Source organism: Chrysemys picta, chromosome 18, assembly GCF_011386835.1.
Source record: "Chrysemys picta bellii isolate R12L10 chromosome 18, ASM1138683v2, whole genome shotgun sequence".
NCBI classification, from domain to species: domain Eukaryota; kingdom Metazoa; phylum Chordata; order Testudines; family Emydidae; genus Chrysemys; species Chrysemys picta.
This window is the reverse complement of record NC_088808.1, coordinates 24,396,646-24,415,674: the sequence shown is the minus strand read 5'-3', so window position 1 is coordinate 24,415,674 and position 19,029 is coordinate 24,396,646. Positions and strand designations below refer to the sequence as shown.

At 41.9% G+C, this 19,029-nt stretch overlaps 2 protein-coding genes across 6 annotated transcripts; one reads left to right on the top strand and one right to left on the bottom strand.

The window, feature by feature from the left end:
• Window positions 1-1,077: 1,077 nt before the first annotated feature.
• On the bottom strand, window positions 1,078-7,886 carry RABEPK (Rab9 effector protein with kelch motifs). 5 transcript variants are annotated; one of them, XM_005279413.4, is made up of 8 exons: window positions 7,792-7,886; window positions 7,038-7,100; window positions 6,506-6,663; window positions 5,305-5,457; window positions 4,129-4,290; window positions 3,321-3,470; window positions 1,767-1,916; window positions 1,078-1,412 (listed from the first exon to the last, which is right to left on the bottom strand). In XM_005279413.4, exons 2-8 carry the CDS (start codon window positions 7,094-7,096, stop codon window positions 1,102-1,104), a joined length of 1,143 nt encoding a protein of 380 aa, XP_005279470.2. In that variant the 5' UTR covers window positions 7,097-7,100; window positions 7,792-7,886; the 3' UTR covers window positions 1,078-1,101. The 5 variants fall into 5 exon arrangements, with proteins under 5 accessions (XP_005279470.2, XP_005279471.2, XP_005279472.2 ...); XM_005279414.4 differs by having other exon boundaries at window positions 7,607-7,799; XM_005279415.5 differs by lacking the exon at window positions 1,767-1,916 and having other exon boundaries at window positions 7,792-7,883.
• PPP6C (protein phosphatase 6 catalytic subunit) lies at window positions 7,873-17,807 on the top strand. Its single transcript, XM_005279417.4, has 7 exons — window positions 7,873-8,191; window positions 9,763-9,858; window positions 10,514-10,579; window positions 11,168-11,309; window positions 13,774-13,853; window positions 15,608-15,817; window positions 16,857-17,807. Exons 1-7 carry the CDS (start codon window positions 8,117-8,119, stop codon window positions 17,103-17,105), a joined length of 918 nt encoding a protein of 305 aa, XP_005279474.1. The 5' UTR covers window positions 7,873-8,116; the 3' UTR covers window positions 17,106-17,807.
• The last annotated feature ends 1,222 nt before the right edge of the window (window positions 17,808-19,029 follow it).

The window sequence follows — 19,029 nt, the reverse complement described above, 5'->3', positions numbered from 1 at the left end:
AGTAGATTAAAAATAAGGTGACTGCCTCTATGGATACTATGCCCATCACTAGTATCAAGTTAAATCCAGGACCTTTACACTTCAGTATTGTGAGAGGATTATAGCTACCCCCTGGTCACACCGGAGGGGAGCTATGTTTAGGGGCTTATCTACACAGCCAATTTTAGTGTTAGTTATACCACTGTGGAACACCCTTATGTTTCTTTCAAGTTTAATTTATACAGTAGAACCTCAGTTACAAATTGATCTGTCAACCACACCTCATTTGGAACCAGAAGTACTCAATCACACACCAGCAGAGATCAAAAAATAAAAGCAAATACAGTACTCTTAAAATGTACAATAAAAGGAATGCATTTTTCTTTTGCATAGTAAAGTTTCAAAGCTGTATTAAGGCAATGTACAGTTGTAAACTTTTGAAAGAATTGTTTTGTGCAGAGTTAAACAACTTCCATTCTTGAAATGTTCATAACTGAGGTTCTACTGTATACTACTTCCAAACTGATAAGAAAAATTGGAATAAGAGGCAAGGTAGGGATTAGACCAATACAGCAAGAGAGTTTTAACTATGCTGACATATTTATGCCAAACTTTCTCCATGGAGACCAGTCCTGAGAAATGAATGATGGAGAGGACTTGCTAACCAGAAGGCTGCTATGGAAAGATTACCTCAAACAGATGAAATTGTTTTTCCTTCAAAGCACATTCCATCAGCTCATCTTGATCACAAGGCAGATTCCACAGCCAGCCACCTGGGCTTCAGCTCCACTCTTGCCAATAGCAAAATATGCATTAAATCTACCTCTTAGTTGCATATCCTCTGAAGGAGACTATAAAAGGTAGCTGTACACATTTCTGGAGTTTGTGACCCTTTAAGGTGAAGGACATTACATACATGTAAATCTACACAGCAGCCCAGGAAGGTAAAGTAATAAATAGAGTCATCTATAACAAGAGAATTTTAATAAATAAGATTTTCTTAGCACAACACTCAGTTCATGCCAGAATTTCATTTCTTGGAGTGATCTTATCAGTTATAAACACTGAAAAAAGAATTATTATAGATTTATACAAGTGGACAGTTTGAGTACTCTGCTTTTATTACTTAATCAGATTCACAATACAGTCCCTGTGAATCTCCCCTTGAGTATCCATCCCACCAAATATTAAAAACAAATACATCAATTTGTCTTCTGTGCAGTCTTTTCCTATTCGTTTTTTCTGATCAGAGTCCCCCTCATCACTGACTGTTTCAGTTGCTTCCTTCCCGATTGTATTTCTGCTGGTTACAGCTTCTGAATCTCTGTTCTTAACATTGACACATACTTGCCATGGAACGATGCACATGGAATGGTCCAACCTTCCAGGGGGCAAAGGAGAATCAAATTCTAATAGCGTCCATTGTCGGTTTTCTGCAGTTCAAAAAAAGACAAAACTCACTGTGAAATCAGTTTGGAAAGAACAACAAGGATAGTGGCATCATCAAATTATGGACTAGTCTGCAATGTTATAACGCCTTAAAAAAAAAAAGGGTGGGGTGGGGAGGTCATGCTGATTAACCATAACATTATACCAGTGTAGAATTGGAGTAATGCCACTGATTTCAATAGACACACACTGGTGTAAAGTTGTGGTAACCAAGAAGGGAATTGGGTTTGGAGTTTCTAGGGAAGATGTAATAATAATTCCTATGATAAAAATATATTTTTCATACAGTAATTAAGGGTAAAAACCTTTGTAGAATTTTATGAAAAAAAACTTCCCACCTATGTGGTATTTATACATTGTATCCAGTGCCCCAGTTGGGTCCATTCCACCAAAAATGTACAGATGGTCTCCAAAGGCAGCAGCTGAGTGAGCTGCCCGTCCTCCTGGGACATCACCAGCAGCTGGTAACTTTTCCCATCTCATATCATCTATAGGCAGAAAAATAAATCCGTGGCTATATTGTATAGAATGAAATAAACGGCTATTTATTAGCATTAAAAGGCCAACAGTTGGGCAGGGTCTGAAATCCTCTGAATCAGCCCCATCTTTGAGTTTGCTTTTGTTTTAAAGCAGTCACACTTGGGCTTTGCTTGTAAGAGCTCAGGCTAGTAACAAGACTGCTGTTCTTTTTGGATGTGAACAACAATTGCAGGTACTTCGCACTTTCCTGCATCAGAGGTACTGTCCTTCTGGGGAGGTGGCATTGGGGGAAGCACAAAGATTTTCCTTCTATGGGGATGTGCTAGATTTCTTCTTTCCATTGCATGGGAGTTCCTGGTGGTACCAACAACCATCAAGCAGCAGGAGTACACTTGGTTGATGATGTTCTCCCTCCCATATATAATAGGGGAGCAACTATAGTAGAACTTCGGAGTTACGAACTGACCAGTCAACCAGGCATCTCATTTGGAACTGGAAGTACGCAATTAGGCAGAAGCAGAGATTTTTTAAAAAAGCGAATACTGTACAGTACTGTGTTAAATGTAAACTACTAAAAAAATAAAGGGGAAATTTAAAAGAGACTTGACAAGGTAAGGAAACTTTTTCTGTGCTTGTTTCATTTAAATTATGATTAAAAGCAGCATATTTCTTCTACATAGTAAAGTTTCAAAGCTGTATTAAGTCAATGTTGTAAACTTTTGAAAGAACAACCATAACGTTTTGTTCAGAGTTATGAACAAGTTCCAGTCTCGAGGTGTTGGTAACTCTGAGGTTCTACTTGTATAGAACATCAATAGAATGGATAGAGCTTTCACTGCCATTCTGACTCATGAGAGTGCCTTACACAGTAAAGACAGAGCATTGTTTTAATTAATATTTACAGAATATGCTACTGCAGCCATTTATGAAAGAAACATGGGGTGCCAGTCTTTCAGATACTTTGTGGTAATTAATCACTGTCAAGGAGTTTTTCAGCAGTCAAAAGAACCCCAACAGCAACATACATTCAGCTCTTGGATACGTCAAATAGTAATTATCTCCATAGCCATATTACAGAAATGCCCATATTTCTCAGCTTGTAACCAGCAGTTGGCTTTGACAGAGGGGAGGCCCCGCACACACACTTTTGCATTGTCACCACCAATCCCAGTCCATTAGACCTGTAGACAAATCTCTCACTGAAGCCAATAGGATTTCTGCCTGCTTAAGAACTGAGGATCAGCATGACAAACAACAAAAGCAACATGCCCCAGCACCAACCAGCCACCCTGGAGCCTATTTACTGCACCTATCCAATAGTTATTTTAGTGGTTCTGTAAGAGATGGTCTCTTTCAAAGCAGCCCACATCACACTACTTATTAATGCAGCTATAGCTACTTTATATACTTACTTGTATCAATGCAGAACAGATCATTGTAAAATTTATCACCAGATAACCCACCATGTATGAAAAGCTTGGTCCCAACTGCAACCACCACATGGCCATGCCGAGGTGAGGGAGGATTACCATGTACTTCTGGCTGCGACCAAGTCAAAGTGGCTAGAAATGGGAATACATATGATTATGTGGTGCATTGTTGGAGTTCTGTAAAGACATTAAACCAGAAACACTTGTCTAAAGACCTCTAGACCAAGTCTGACAAGATGATTTTTAAATAAATAACAAAAGCCTCAAGCGTCTAGTTTCTGGGATTGTTGCAAAAGGCAATTCAAATACATACTCAGCAAAGAAATGCAGCTATTTGTACATCTCATCTAGAAGTAATTACACACTGTTGGTGTAGCAGAAAAAAATCATTGTCCTTGCTCTACATATTGTCCTTTCATAGTGAAGTGAGCAGCATATGTTCCCACTTCTGAAAGAGAATGGCTACTAGCAGCAAATTGTAGTAGAAGTTGGAGGATTCTGACAATACACCTCAATCCCGTCCCGCAATGCCAATGATACTTTCCTCTGAAGATACTACCCAGTTCCCCAGTGACTGTGTGGTGTTGATAAGCTTCAGGTAGGGTGTACAGCTCATCCATCTAATTTAAACCTGTAGCCAAAAACCAGTGTCTAATAATACACTATACCACTTTACCTAATTCTTTATGTATTATTTGCATTTCCAGGCCTTTATTCATCTCTGCCCCACACAAGCTTGACAATGAATCATTTAACTCAGTGTAACAAAATATTAGTTATTTAGAGGTACCTGTGTCAAACACGTGAAGTTGTGGATCTTTAACGGGCTCTGCTCCTTTATCTCCCCCTCCAAGAACATAAAGCCGGTCTCCTATAGCCGCTGATGACGTGTGGAATGTCCTAGGGAGTGGTTGAGTCCCAGTCACTTTAGGACTTTCCCAGATTCCTGTTTCTAATTAAAAGATGAAATGATAATTATTCACAAATAAATAACAAGAAGTTACCTTATTTATATGAATTCTTCAGAGCTGAGATTGACTTGACTAGGGAGTTATTAAACACACAAAACAGTGTCAGGAAAAAAAAAAACGTCAAAAGTGGCAAAAAATGACTTTTGGGAAATGAGTGAAAAATCCAAGTTGCAAGTGAAAGGTTGGTCAGCTTCATGTTTCTAATTCAGGTTTGTTTACACCACCTGACAAAGTGCTATGTCCATTCTACATTAGCCACATAGGATTTTGTGGAATGTATTTGTATGCTGAAATCAAACATGGTTCCCAGGATTTCCCACTAATGCTACAAAACTCCTGTATTTATTCCACACCTAGAGATTTTTACAGGGAATCTGTCATTACATAAGTTGAGACTTTTAAAAAACGCTCTTTACAAGCAATATATATGCAGCACCACTGAAATGCTGTCACCTGTGTAGTGGAGGACAACAGACAGGTAAAAAACAGGCACATAAGACAACAGAGAAGGGAGAGTAATTTTTGGTTAACAACTCCAGGGCAAACGCCTAGTTTCTTAAGAATCTTTAATATCCATACAGAGCAGACCATCAAATGGCCCACACACATTGAACTGCATGGTGGGCTGATACGGCTCTGTTAGGACCCACTCATTGGGCACAAAAATGCTCCTGTTAATGCCAAGCATGGGATTCGTTGCTGTGAAGCACTAGTGTACAGTGCATTCCCTGCGGCAAGGAACCTGAGGGTCACACTGCAAAAGTCACCACAGCATTTTAGAAAGTCGTAGATTTGATTCTACCTAGTCTTTAACGCTCCTAGGAGGAGATAAAGGAAATCGTTTTCCTGTAAATACAGCTTTTGAAGTTGTAACCTGTACTTTACAAATCTAACAAAGTAATTCAAACAGTTTCTCACATGGATAACAGGTGCATATCCAATTGTCCGACAAAGAAAGAGAAGGCTGGGATAGGTAGATTCTACCACACACTTACCTAGATTCAGCACTTGAACACAGTTTCTATTTCCAGACTGGTCAGCCCCTCCAAACACCCAGAGGCTAGTGGGGCTGCTTGTGGGAATGAAGGTGGCATGTTCATATCGAGGCAACAGGCCCACCCAACCAGGCATTGCCCACTGGTGTCTATCTGCAATGGAGGGAGTAAGTGCAGAGTTCCATTTGCAACAAGACTGGTGTTTCCAGTACTGCTACAGTTACCTTAGGCTGACTGAGGCATAGTGTAATCCATGAACAAATTTCAGCTAAATACAAATGCTACTTGAGGACAATCAGACATAGATAGATGGCTGATGGCCACCTCCTCAAGGGGTAAGTCTCAGGGCAGTTAGTCCTTTCAATATAAGACAAAATAATTCAACTGAGATGAGCTACTTTAGTCTGTCAACACTGCCCCTTGATGTTAGCCCATATTCTAATTTTGACAAGAGCGTGGAGTCTAATACTTGAAAGCGTCCCCATAAACGCACTCCAGCACAGACGCATATGACAGATCACCCAATATCTTTCTTAGCTCACCTCTCCCAACCCCCAACAAAATGACCATGGATGTCCATACCTCAGGACACAGACATGAGATTCAAGTCCAGAATATAAAGAAACTTGAAACCCTATTTCCTTCTAGGCTCTGATCTTTCAATGACATCCACAGCCATATTCAGACCTATGTGGCTGCAGGATTGGGTCCTTCATCCATCTGGACAGATTGTAACACTCAAGACTAAGGCTTGGTCTACACTACATCCTTACTTTAATAGAACTACATCGCTCAGGGGTATGAAAAATCCACACCCTACAGCAACGTTGTTATGCTGACCGTCGCCTCGGGTGTAGACAGTGCTACGTCAGTGGGCGAGCTTTTCCTGCCGACACAGCTACCACCTCTCGCAGAGGTGAAGTTATTAAGCTGATGGGAGAGCTGCCCCCATTGGCTTAGGCTGAGCATCTTCACCAGACACGGTGCAGCTGTGCTGATGTAAATTTGTAGTGTACACCTGCTGTAAGAAGCTGTCTCACTGTTTCTAGGCCTTATCATCACAGTTTTTACTGTCCCATTGAGGTTTTTGCATGGATCTGGCCTGATCTCCCCAAGTACAGCGAAGATTGAACAGACTTTTGGTTTCCAAGGACAGACAGTGTAACAGGCAACAAAACTGCTAAACACTTCCTGTTCTTACCCAGATCTATGATGTGGGCATCGGAGAAGCTGCCATTGGGGTCTGCTCCCCCGACGATGACCACTTTGCCTTTCCCAGCGGTTGGGACTGGAGGCAAATATAAGCAGTTATGGCCAACGCGTGCACTAGGGCTTTCTCCAAGGGGAACAAGTGTGTACCTAGAATAGGGAAATATAGGCATGAATCAGGCCTGGCGTGCACACAAAGGTTTGGGGAGGGAAGGACAGGGATATTTGTAGTGCCTTCAATGGGGAAGTGCTGTGCCAGAGAAGAAGGGTGTAAACCACTCCTGGAACAGTGAAATGAGGGGAAAAGTGAAAGTTTAGAATACAGATTAAGTGAAAAGATTGTGTCAATTTATTGATGGGAAGAATGTAAAAAACACCCCCCACATTCTAATATGAACCCCATATAGTCATCAAAGAAACTGGTGCTTTATTGGGCTTTAATAGGGGAATTTGATGCCACTCTAACACATGATAGCCATGGTGGGGGGACTGAGGATGGATGGGGAATGTTGGGGTGCACTGACCATGTGGCCCTTTGGGGGACAGCTCCAGGCTCCAGAACCGGCAGCAGCTTCGGCCTCATGAATCTTGAGCAGAGGAAGGCAAAGCCAGAGTCATGGAAATCCCCCTAGAGTCTCTCTCCCTGCAGGCCCCCCAAACCCCTCCAGTGCCTGTGGGCACATCCCCACCCGAGACCCCCAAACCCCTCCAGCGCCTGTGGGGAAATTCCCCCCAGTGCCTGCGGGGAACCCCCCCAAACCCTCCCAACACCTGTGGGGAAATCCCCCCCGAGCCCCCCAAACCCCTCCAGTGCCTGTGGGGAAATCCCCCCCCCGAGCCCCCACCCCAGCGCCTGCGGGGAAATCCCCCCCCCGGAGTCCCTCCCCCGCAGGCAGGACCGGTCCCATCGTCTCCACAAGGCCGCTGATCGCGCGGCCCCACGCGGGTGCCCGGCGCTGCCCAGGCGGAGGAGCGGCCGCGCCGGCGGGCTGGAGGACCGGGCGACCCGCTGGGCACTGCCCGGCTCCAGTCCCGGCCCGTTCGGCCCCCGGGGACAGCGCAGCCAGGCCCCGGCCCAGCCGTCCCCGCTCACCGCCGCTGCCCCCGGGGGGGCGGAGAACCCGCGAGCTGGGAGAAGTGACCGCGCCTCGCGGGCTGCCCCGGCTACAGCGCCCGGCCCGGGCCCTCGCTCCCCTCCGCCCAGCCCGCCCCGCCCCGCCGGCCCGAGCCTCGCTCCACAGGGCGGGGCGGGGTCAAGCCTCTCTCCTTGCTGCCCACCTCGAATATGGAGGGCCCCACAGAGACTACACTGCCCAGCATGCACCGCAGCCCGGGCAGCCATGGCTCCCAGCATGCATTGCGCAGCGCGCCAAGGGCTGACGCAGAGCACGCTGGGAGGTGAGGCGGATGCACCCCCCTGGTGGAGGTCTGTGGGGGGCGCCTCCGTTTCCTGTCCCTGGGTAGAACGGACTGACTGAGTTCCGGCTTCCTCCCCGAACTTAGGGGGCGCCCCGGAAGTGCCCCTTGTTTCCGGCTTGTGGCCGCGGCAGAGGGGCTTTACCGCCCCCGGAAGTTGCCGGCCCCCCACAGCTGCTCTGCTAAGATGGCGCCTCTGGACCTGGATAAGTACGTTGAGATTGCGCGGCTCTGCAAGTACCTGCCCGAGAACGACCTCAAGGTGAGGGGCGGCGGCGCGGGGCCGGGCCGGGGCGGGCGGAAGGTAGCGGGAGAGAGCCCGGGGGGCGGCTTGGCCCCTGCCCAGCGCAGACCGGGCTCCGGGCGCTGGGGCCCCGCCGCACTGGGGTGCGGCAGCAGCGCTGTTCCCGGCCTGTGCTCGCTCCCCTGGCGCCGGCAGTGGCCTGGCCCGGGAGAAGCGGAGACAGGTGCGAGCGATCCCCGCCTCAGCGAGCGGCTGTTCGGTCAGGCGCCCTGCCCGGAGGTCCCTTCTAGAAACAGGGTTGTTGCTAAGGTAGCCCGGCATGTTGCTAGTGTCAGCTCCTCAGGGCTGGGACGTTGTCTGCAACCTTGTGCACAGTGCCAGACCTGCAGCACAGGCTATTCTGCAGATTGCTTTGACTAGGTACAAGCTGGAAGAAATATCCTTGTCTGTGTGGTTCTAGTCTGAAAAGTGACTGGCCTCTTCTAATGCTGCAGACCTCACACTATTGTACCTTAGAGAGATAAGCTAGTGTAAGCTAATATCTCTTATTGGGCCAACTTTGGTGAAAGAGACCAACTTTTGTGTTACTGAGCTCGTTTTCCATTATGGAGAGCTACTCAGAGCGTAGTCTACACGAGAATCACCGCAGGGGCATAGCTGTGCCATTGTGAAGACGCTCTATGTCAGTGGGAGAGCTGGCATAAGAAAACCACACTGCCACTTACAGTCTAATTCATACCCCGAGTGACATAAGTTATACCAACAGAAGTGGTAGTGTGTACAAGCCCAGAGTGTCTCAGCTAAATAGGAAATTGGAACAGCTTGTTTAACATAAGTAGTTCTCTCACATTGTGAGACCATTAAAAGAGAAGTGGTCCATTAACTATTGTATATGGAGAGTCATGCAACAATAAATGTGGTACTCTGCTTCTATGACTCAGTGGAGTCAATGTGCCTGAGTATGTGAGTAGGATTCTATTCTTTTCTTGTACATCATCAATGGAATTGTTTTCTAAGTTCCAGTGAACTGTATCTATGTACCTGCAGTGAAGAACATGGGGTTGCACAGGTGTAACTGAGACCTTAGTTGTTGATGAGTGAGAAGGACAGAATCCAGTCTGAGTCTTTCATTCCAGGATAAGTTTTTAGGGTTTGTAGTTGGAAATTAACTCCTTTCCTTGTAAACTGAGCATATCTAATATAGAAATCATTGATACAATAAACATGAAATAACCACAGAGGTAATCTGTTTAATTTTTTAGAGCAAAACTGCAATTTAATGTAGCATTTAAATAATATAATTTACACTGATTCTGTGAACTGTTGCTCTGAGCCTCATTGAGACTATAGTTAAACTGTATGAGTCTGTAGTGGCGCTTTAAAACATTAATTCAAATGTAACCAAACTTTCTCACACGTTTATCATCCCAAGTCATGTCAGCATGGTTTCTCATTGATGTCTAGAGAATTTGGTACCTGAATAAATCCTAAAGCAAATAATTTAGTTCATTAGTTTATAAATCTGTTAATACTTGATATTACAATGCACAAAACCCACAGGCTGATCAGTGTAAACTTTTTCTCTGTAGCGCTTATGTGATTATGTGTGTGACCTACTGCTGGAAGAGTCAAATGTGCAGCCAGTATCTACACCAGTTACAGTTTGTGGAGATATACATGGACAGGTAAAACGGCATGAATACTTGCATGTTATACCCCTAGAGAGCAAGCAGAGTCTGTCACTTGCAAACATGTCTATAAAGCTTAATGGTGAATATAAATATATGGTTGGGGAAGCATAGTTCGGGGAAGCAGAACCATCTGCTGAATGTTCAGTAATTTGCAATATTTTGTATGAGCTGCTTTTGTGCAGTGGAAGAAAAACGTACTGTTTTTAACTTTCCCAGAGTGTGCTTTGGGGAAGTCAGCCTCACAGATTAAGAAGCATTGCTGAATTATCCTCACTCACTTAAACTGCAGTTGTTGAGCTGCTCAATGTAAAGAGGGGCCTCATCCTAGAAGGAGGGAACTCCATTTGAAGTCGATGGGCGTTATGCATATGACGGGCTTGCACACTGTAAAGCTGCGCTGGTGAAGTAAGACCTAATCAGTATTTCAGCAGTTTACATGTGGCTTTTGAACACCAAGTGGATGAATGGGAAATCTGTCCGTTGAGGCCATAATTGTTCAGCTGAACTTTTTCAGACCTACTTTTATCTTGTTCTTGAAAATAATGATTATTTCTCTCTAAACCTAGATAAATTCCAATTACTTGTGCTAACACACTCTTAACTAACAATGATAACAGAACCCTTAATATGGACAAACTCTTTTTTGCAGTTTTATGACTTATGTGAACTGTTCAGAACTGGAGGTCAGGTTCCTGACACAAACTACATATTTATGGTATGTACATATTAGATGTTAGTTGGTCATTCAAAAAAAGGTGTAAGGAAAGCACTTCTACAATTACACTGTTGATTTAAAACAAATTTCAGACTTCTTTGGTTTTAGTTTCCATTTTAACTCTCTTGCTTGTAAACATATTTTCCACTCCCAAATTTACTCTTTCACTTGGTTAATGTGTGTGGCTTTTATTTTGTCTACCTAAAATTTGAAATAGGTAATGCTGGTTCACATGAAAGGAAATGCATTTTATAGCCTGCTATCTAAAAGCTCTAGCTTACATTGGCAGTAGAAGGGAAGTAGAATATTTGAGTGGCTAATAAAGGACCCCCCGAAATGTTTCTTGGATGAATGGGAACATAAGAATCACAGAAGTAATGCTTCAGTTTTAAATGTGAAATTTCAAATATCCATTTAAATGTTTTTTGTTTTTTACTATTTGAATTCTGAAAACATATTTAATGGTGCTACGATGCCTCGTGGTGTTGGGCCTCTTTACGAATTGAGGAATTAGAAATAGATATGTTACTGTGTGCACTTCTGAAACCACTTTTCCATTTATTATGTAAAAATATTTTTAATTTGCAGGGTGACTTTGTAGACCGAGGTTACTATAGTCTTGAGACTTTCACCTACCTTCTTGCACTAAAAGCTAAATGGCCTGATCGTATCACACTCTTGCGAGGGAATCATGAGAGCAGGCAGATAACACAAGTATATGGATTTTATGGTAAGTCTTTATAAACTGTTTCTGAATTGTGGTTAACTAACCTAAAAATGCAGTGAACTGATTCTCTGTCCTTTCTTTGGTAAATTTGATTTTGAATACAATGTGTATGGCTTTTCTAGAGCCCAAGTGGATCGTGAAATAGGATTCATCAGAGAAATAAGCCAATCTGAATGTATACACTGTCAAATAGTGAAGTAATGTAGCATAGTATGGGGAACAGTAATTATAGTCTTGAAAAGGACTATGTTCTAATCTACTGGGTAGAATTCTATTTCCAGGTCTGTCACTGACTTGCAGTAAGACCATAGGTCTTCACCTCTATGCCTCAGACTTCCTTATCCCAATTTCACAGATAAGAGCTTAATATGGGAGTTGAGGTTTAATATTTGAAGTGTTTTGGGATTGTCTGAAAAGTGCTGTAAAAAAACAAAATATAGAGAATTCTCTTTATGGCTTAGGACATAATAGGTTTTAATTCTAATTATACCAACTTGGTAACAAAGATGGCTTATCTGGTAAGTCACTGCTGGTGCAGTAGAGGAGGCAATATTAGTGAATGAAAACAAGATTAGTATTAGTCAATAACACAAATAATATAAACTGAGGGAGTGGGTTTGCCTGAAAGCTTTGGAACTACAATTAAGTTATGACAAGACCTGAGGAAATCTTTCAAGGATCTAATAGTTGCCTCAAAAAATATGTAATGAAAAATGGACTTGATTTTGGATCCCTCTGGAAATGAGGAGAAACGGGTATAAATCTTGATATCTTAATCTATTATGCCTAAGGAATCCTTGCTTGCTAGGTCTGACTTATCCAGATCTATTAGAACCTAGTATCAGAGGGGTAGCCGTGTTAGTCTGAATCTGTAAAAAGCAACAGAGCTCAGCAACAAGTTGTGCTGTGTCGTCATCAGGGATACTGTTCCTGATAGCTTGTATTCCATCTGTGTGTGGGATGTTTGTGTAGAGAGCCTCTACATCCATGGTGGCTAGGATGGTGTTTTCTGGGCGGTCACCAATGCATTGTAGTTTTCTCAGGAATCAACTCATGCAACAAACCTCGATGCCAACTCTGCCCACATATCTACACCAGCAACACCATCACAGGACCTAACCAGATCAGCTACAACATCACCGGCTCATTCACCTGCATGTCCACCAATGTTATATATGCCATCATGTGCCCCTCGGCTATGTACATTGGCCAAACTGGACAGTCACACGCAAGAGGATAAATGGACACAAGTCAGATATCAGGAATGGCAATATACAAAAACCTGTAGAACACTTCACCCTCCCTGGCCACACAATAGCAGATGTAAAGGTAGCCATCTTACAGCAAAAAAACTTCAGGACCAGACTCCAAAGAGAAACTGCTGAGCTCCAGTTCATTTGCAAATTTGACACCATCAGATCAGGATTAAACAAAGACTGAATGGCTAGCCAACTACAGAAGCAGTTTCTCCTCCCTTGGTGTTCACACCTCAACTGCTAGCAGAGCACCTCACCCTCCCTGATTGAACTAACCTCGTTATCTCCATACTGATTTATACCTGCCTTTGGAAATTTCCATTTCTTGCATCTGAAGAAGTGAGGTTCTTACCCACGAAAGCTTATGCTCCCAATACTTCTGTTAGTCTTAAAGGTGCCACAGGACCCTCTGTTGCCTTTTATTAGAACCTAGTTACTTACGACTACATTGAGGCTCTGTCTTCTTTGACCCAAAAATGTATTGCATGGTTTGGTTCTGCCTGTATAGATAGGGCCATGCTGTGCCACTGTGACTGCTTTAGGGGCAGTAGCTAGCAGAGCCTATTTGTGAGGGCTTTTCTTTGTGTCTCACAGTACGATCTTCAGCAACTCAAACGTGGAAATAACTTCTTTATTTAAAAAAAAACCCTAAGATTTGTCTGTTCAGTTTCCTTAGTGGCCTAATGGGAGTATTAGTTCCTATAGCATAATTTGGACCAGGTTGATTTTCTAAACCAAACAAAGCAACTGTAGCTCTCTTCCTCTCCTTTGGTAAGAGCATTTTCAGAAGCATCTGTCTTATTTAATCATCCTAGTAGCATCTGACTTATTTTCATACCACAAGAATTGAACCAAGGACTTGTTCATGGTGAACTAAATTGAGATTTGAGTTGTGAAGGGCGTGAAGATGCTTTTTATGGAGGCAGCACCTTCAGTCACATTCAGATGGGAGGAAACCTGTGCCAAAATATTGCTTGAATATGCAAGAAATGAGAGAACCACTGCCAGTGGAATGGACAGATGACCATAAGAAAAATCCTCTCTCATTGTACTACGGTCAGTGTTCCTAACTGGTGGCCCAGCATATTTCTTTGCTCATCTAGTTATTGAGATTTCAAGTTCTAGGGTAATTATTTAAGGGTTTTTTCCTTAACAGAATTGGGTGTGGGGGGGGAAATGTCAAACAATAAAATGATTTCTCTATTTAACAGATGAGTGCCAAACCAAATACGGAAATGCAAATGCCTGGAGATACTGTACCAAAGTCTTTGATATGCTCACAGTAGCAGCTGTAAGTTTTTTAAACTCACTTTAAAAACATATAGAGCAGATTATTTTGCATCATTGTTTCACTAGGCACATGTCTAAGAGGCCTTTGTCACATAGTGTCTAGAGACAAACTGAAATGAAAAGTAAAAATATTCCAGGCTTTACACATGAATCCTGGACTAGTGGGTGGGGGAGAAGTAGACCTGATGTATCATGACTTTTAGAAAGTATTTTTATACACTCCTGCATAACATTCTCATAAGCAGACTAGGAAAATATGGTCTAGATGAAATTACTATAAGGTGGGTAAACAAGTGATTGAAAGACTGTACTCAGAGTAGTTATCAATGGTTTGGTATCAGGGGAGGGGGGGGAAGGGGCGGGGAGGAGGATCTACAGTGGTCCTGCAGGGAGTTTGTCCTGGGTCCAGTACTAGTCAATATTTTCATTAGTGACTTGAATAATAGAGGGAAGCGTGTGCTTCTACAGCTTGCAGATGACACCAAGCTGGTATAGGGTACAAGCAACTGGAGGATAGGATTAGAATTCAAAATGAACTTGATAAATTGTTGAATTGGTCTGAATTCAACAAGATGAAATTCAATAAAGACAAGTGCAAGTACTCAAAGGAAAAAGTGAAATACACACCTATAAAAGGGGGAATAATTGGCTAGGCAGTCATACTGTTGAAAAGGATTTGGGGGTTATAGTGGATTGCAAATTGAATGAGTCAGCATAAGAACAGCCATACTGGGTCAGACCAAAGGTCCACCTAGCCCAGTATCCTGTCTTTTGACAATGGCCAATACCAGGTGCCCCCACGGGAATGAACAGAACAGATAATCAAGTGATCCCTGTCGCCCATTCCCAGCTTCTGGCAAATAGGCTAGAGACACCATCCTTGTCCATCCTGGCTAATAGCCATTGATGGACCTATCCTCCATGAACTTACCTAGTTATAGTCTTGGCCTTTCCAACCTCCTCTGGCAAAGAGTTCCACAGGTTGACGGTGTTTTGTGTGAGGAAATTTTTTTTTCCTTTTGTTTATTTCAAACCTGCTACCTATTAATTTCATTTGGTGACCCCCTAGTTCTTGTGTTATGAGAAGGCATAAATAATACTTCCTTATTTATTTTTTCCACACCGGTCATGATTTTATAGACCACTATCAATGTGAAAAAGGCTAATGCACCCCAGAATTATATTAACAGGAGTGTCATATGTAAGATACAGGAGGTATTGTCCTGTTCTGCTTGGCACTGGTGAGGCCTCACCTGGAGTTCTGACTAGTTCTGGGCACCACGTTTTAAGAAAAATGTGGAGAAACTGGAGAGTCCAGAGGAGAGCAGCAAAACAAAAGGCTTAGAAAACCTGACCCATTAGGAAGGGCTAAAAAAAACCCAGGAATGTTTCTTCTTGAGAAAAGAAGATTGAAAGAGGACATAAGCCTTCAATTTTGTTAAGGGCTGTTATAAGGAGGATGGTGATCAACTGTTCTCCATGTCCATTGAAGGTAGGACAAGAAGTATTGGGGGTTAATTTGCAGCAAGGAAGATTTAGGTTAGATATTAGAGAAAATGTCCTAATTTTGAGGATAGTTAGCTTCCAATGGAAGCTGTAGAATCAGTGTCACTGTAGAATCAGTGTCACATTCTTAAAATGTTAGTCAACACCTATCAGGGATGGTCTAGGTAGGCTTAGTCCTGGGTGGATGGACTAGATGACCTCTAAGTTCCTTCCAGCCCTACATTTCTATGATTCTATTCTTTCTCTCAGTTAATAGATGAGCAGATTCTCTGTGTACATGGTGGCCTATCTCCTGACATCAAGACACTGGATCAAATTCGAACCATTGAACGCAATCAAGAAATTCCCCACAAAGGAGCCTTTTGTGACCTTGTCTGGTCTGATCCAGAGGATGTTGATACTTGGGCAATTAGTCCCCGAGGAGCAGGCTGGCTGTTTGGTGCGAAGGTCACAAATGAGGTAAAATCATCATCATAGATAATGTAAAATTATTGAGGAACCAAATGAACTAAACCATTGCTTAGCTTTAAGTTTGATGGCACAACAGAAATAACATTGTGTGGTTTGACTGTGCACAGTGCAATCGTTTTACAAGGGAGACCAGTAGAGTAAGCTGGGATGATTGCTTTTAATACTAATCCATAATAAAAGATCTCAAGATAATCTTAGTAACAAGCCATTTCAACTTCTACAACAACCTGCACATCTGTTTTGTTTGTGAACTCCCTATTTTGTTCTTGAGGTGAGATGGTGATCAATCTTTCTAGCAGGTGGTTATCCTAGTACAGGAGGTGATTGGCTTTGGGAGAATACTTGGATGGAAACATTTTTCATTTCTCTTTCTCACCAAAGCTCCCACTTTAGTCTTCCATTGAACAAAAGCTTCAGTAACTCTGGGAAAACCCATTCACTAAAACATGTCATCCTTTTTCAGATTATTGAAATACCAGAACTAGTAGTGTATGATTTGTAGCATAACCTGGCCTTTGGAGCTGTTGTAGTGTCATAATCCAAAAAGCCTGAACATATTACATGTTGTATGAGCCTTAAAAATATGCAAATAGAGGTGGTGCTTGTGTAGCCATTTTACTTATTTGGGTTGATGGCACTCAACTTGTTTTTTTTTTGGGGGGGGGGAATCTCCCTGTCCATTTATGGCACCACTGGTTGTGTTGACACATTCTTGACTGGTTGACTAGTTTCTAAGCTTCTGACGGACTAGATTTTCTGCTGTGAAAGAGAACAACTATCTCAATTTGGTAGGTCTCAGGAGTGAGAGGCAAAAGCCAGGGGTCTGAAATGAATGGTATCTTATCTGCAGTTAAACTCAGTGGTGATTCCTGTAGAAGGCTTTTGTCTGCAGGTTTACCCAGCAGACCTCTTCTTGAATAAAATACTGAAAACTTGAGACTCAGCAATGTTCTAAGTAGTAAAGAGCTGTTATGTACTAAGCATATGTAACTATTTACTGTAAATATTTATATTTTTTAAATTACAGTTTGTTCATATCAACAACTTAAAACTCATCTGCAGAGCACATCAGCTAGTGCACGAAGGCTATAAATTCATGTTTGATGAGAAGCTGGTAACAGTATGGTCTGCTCCAAATTATTGTTACCGTTGTGGAAATATTGCATCAATCATGGTCTTTAAAGATGTAAATACAAGAGAACCAAAGTTATTCCGTGCAGTTCCAGACTCAGAACGCGTAATTCCTCCTAGAACAACTACACCGTATTTCCTTTGAGATCTTTTCCCATCCTGCTGTTTCCCCATTTCCTTGTACTATCCCTCTATACTTTTTATTGAGCACTTTGCTGCTGAAATGCTGCCTCTTGCCTTTTTTATTTTTAAATTATCTAAATGTATTGTGTATTATGGTGTCTGTAGCAGTGTCTCGATTTCCTCCCTCCCCTCCCCCCCCCCACATGCCTTCCCTCATTTGAGAATGCTTGTGAAATGTCTTTGACATTTATTTATCCTGCTGCATGTAGTTCTTGCATATGTCTGTTTTTAGGTTAAACATTTTCCCTTTACAAAAAAAAATCATAATACATTGGAACTATTTTGGCCCCATTATATCATTCAACTTTTTGTTTGGTAAGTTTTAAGAAATTTCAGCAGCAAAGTTATTACCTAGTGTGCACGATGGGACTGTAAATGCATTGTGTTGTGTACACATGTCTGAGATGTAAAATTGAATCGTCCTTGTTAGATCTTGTTTTAAGTGAAAATAAAAGTGGTCTAAAGGGCTGTCTCTTCCTTTCCCCCCCACCTTTTTTTAGGATTCCAATAAAAATACAAAAAACTGCTACAGCTATTGAATTTGTACATTATAATAATTGTTCTGATTTTTCAGATACCTTGTATTTTTAATAAAGTCATATCTTAAATAAAACCCACCTCTAGGTTAAATATTGCAAATAAAAATCCTACTTTGTTGATGTGAGCATGTCTTTTTTTTTTTTTCCCTACGCAGTAAGAACTACTTAACCCTTTGGCTATCAAGTATAGAACTGACATTAGTTTTAACAATAGTGTTTTTTGGAAGCAATCCTTAAGAGAGAGGTTCTCTTCTGAAAAGTGACTGTGTAGAAATGACATGATTCAGTACATCTGCTCCTTGTGTGTATATAAGTCATTTACTCACTAAAATAAATTACTGCTTGTCATTCTTGTTAGTAGTTGCAGAGTCAATACAGCTGCAGGAGACTTGAGCTTGGTCCAGTTCTTGCTTGCAAATCAACAAAATTGTTAAACCATGTTCTGACTGTAATATCTATTTCTGGATATAACACCAATCTTGACTTGTAGATGGCTGGAAGGTGTAGGGATATTTGTAAACCACGTGGATTTGACGTAGAAGTCAATGAGAAACAGAAGTCCACAAATCCACTTTTACAGTTACTTATCAGAGAATCAAACTGTTTGTGCTTAAAATACCTAATTACATATCAAAATTTTGGTAAAAGCCTCTGTAATAAAATTGTAGTGTTAAATATCTGTAATTGTGTCAGCACCGATTCGACAGGAGGAAAGTGATACACAGTTGGCAGTAGATAACCTGGTACCTACCAAAGAAAACTTGAGATTTTATTTTAATGTAGTAGACATTTAATTCTTGAGTGCAAGTAAAAACATTTCTGAATCCAAGACTTGTGTCTTGAAACAATCTGCCCATTTTTTGGATAAGTGATTTAAAAAAAAAAATCACCACTGTGGCCGTTGTGTCTGCATAACACATCCAGGCAGCACCAATGGGTTCTGTTGCATTTTTATTCTGTTTAGTTTCTATACTAAAGACTAATAGCATCTCTAATGACTCTAGTTAACAATTTAACTGGGATTTAGCAATCTGATTTCCCTTTCACTTCAACTACTTTCTTAACATTCCAAAAATATTCTGGTGAAGCCAGTCAACAATAAAGCACTTTAGTTTTTTAATGTAGTTTTGAACATCCAATAAATTATTTTTATAGGATAAAACTTTCTGGCTTCTGGAAATGTAATAAAAGTTAAACTGCTTCCTATTAAATTTTCTGTTTTTTGACTTCATGTAAAATGAAGAGCAAGATACTAATTTATGACTAGATCTGGCAAAGAGCACTGAGCAGAGAGACTCATTGGCCTCCTATTGACTTCAGTGCTGGTACAGCGACCAACAGGTGCAG

What these genes read in the sequence shown, in the direction of transcription:
- RABEPK (XM_005279413.4), bottom strand. Translation starts at nt 7,096, where the DNA reads ATGAGGCCGAAGCTGCTGCCGGTTCTGGAGCCTGGAGCTGTCCCCCAA. An exon ending in GTCCCCCAAAGGGCCACATG is followed by an intron (nt 6,664 to 7,037) that starts GTCAGTGCACCC and finishes TCCCTATTCTAG; the next exon opens with GTACACACTTGTTCCCCTTG. An exon ending in AATGTATAAATACCACATAG is followed by an intron (nt 1,413 to 1,766) that starts GTGGGAAGTTTT and finishes TTTGAACTGCAG; the next exon opens with AAAACCGACAATGGACGCTA.
- PPP6C (XM_005279417.4), top strand. Translation starts at nt 8,117, where the DNA reads ATGGCGCCTCTGGACCTGGATAAGTACGTTGAGATTGCGCGGCTCTGC. An exon ending in TGCCCGAGAACGACCTCAAG is followed by an intron (nt 8,192 to 9,762) that starts GTGAGGGGCGGC and finishes TTTTCTCTGTAG; the next exon opens with CGCTTATGTGATTATGTGTG. An exon ending in ATATGCTCACAGTAGCAGCT is followed by an intron (nt 13,854 to 15,607) that starts GTAAGTTTTTTA and finishes TCTTTCTCTCAG; the next exon opens with TTAATAGATGAGCAGATTCT.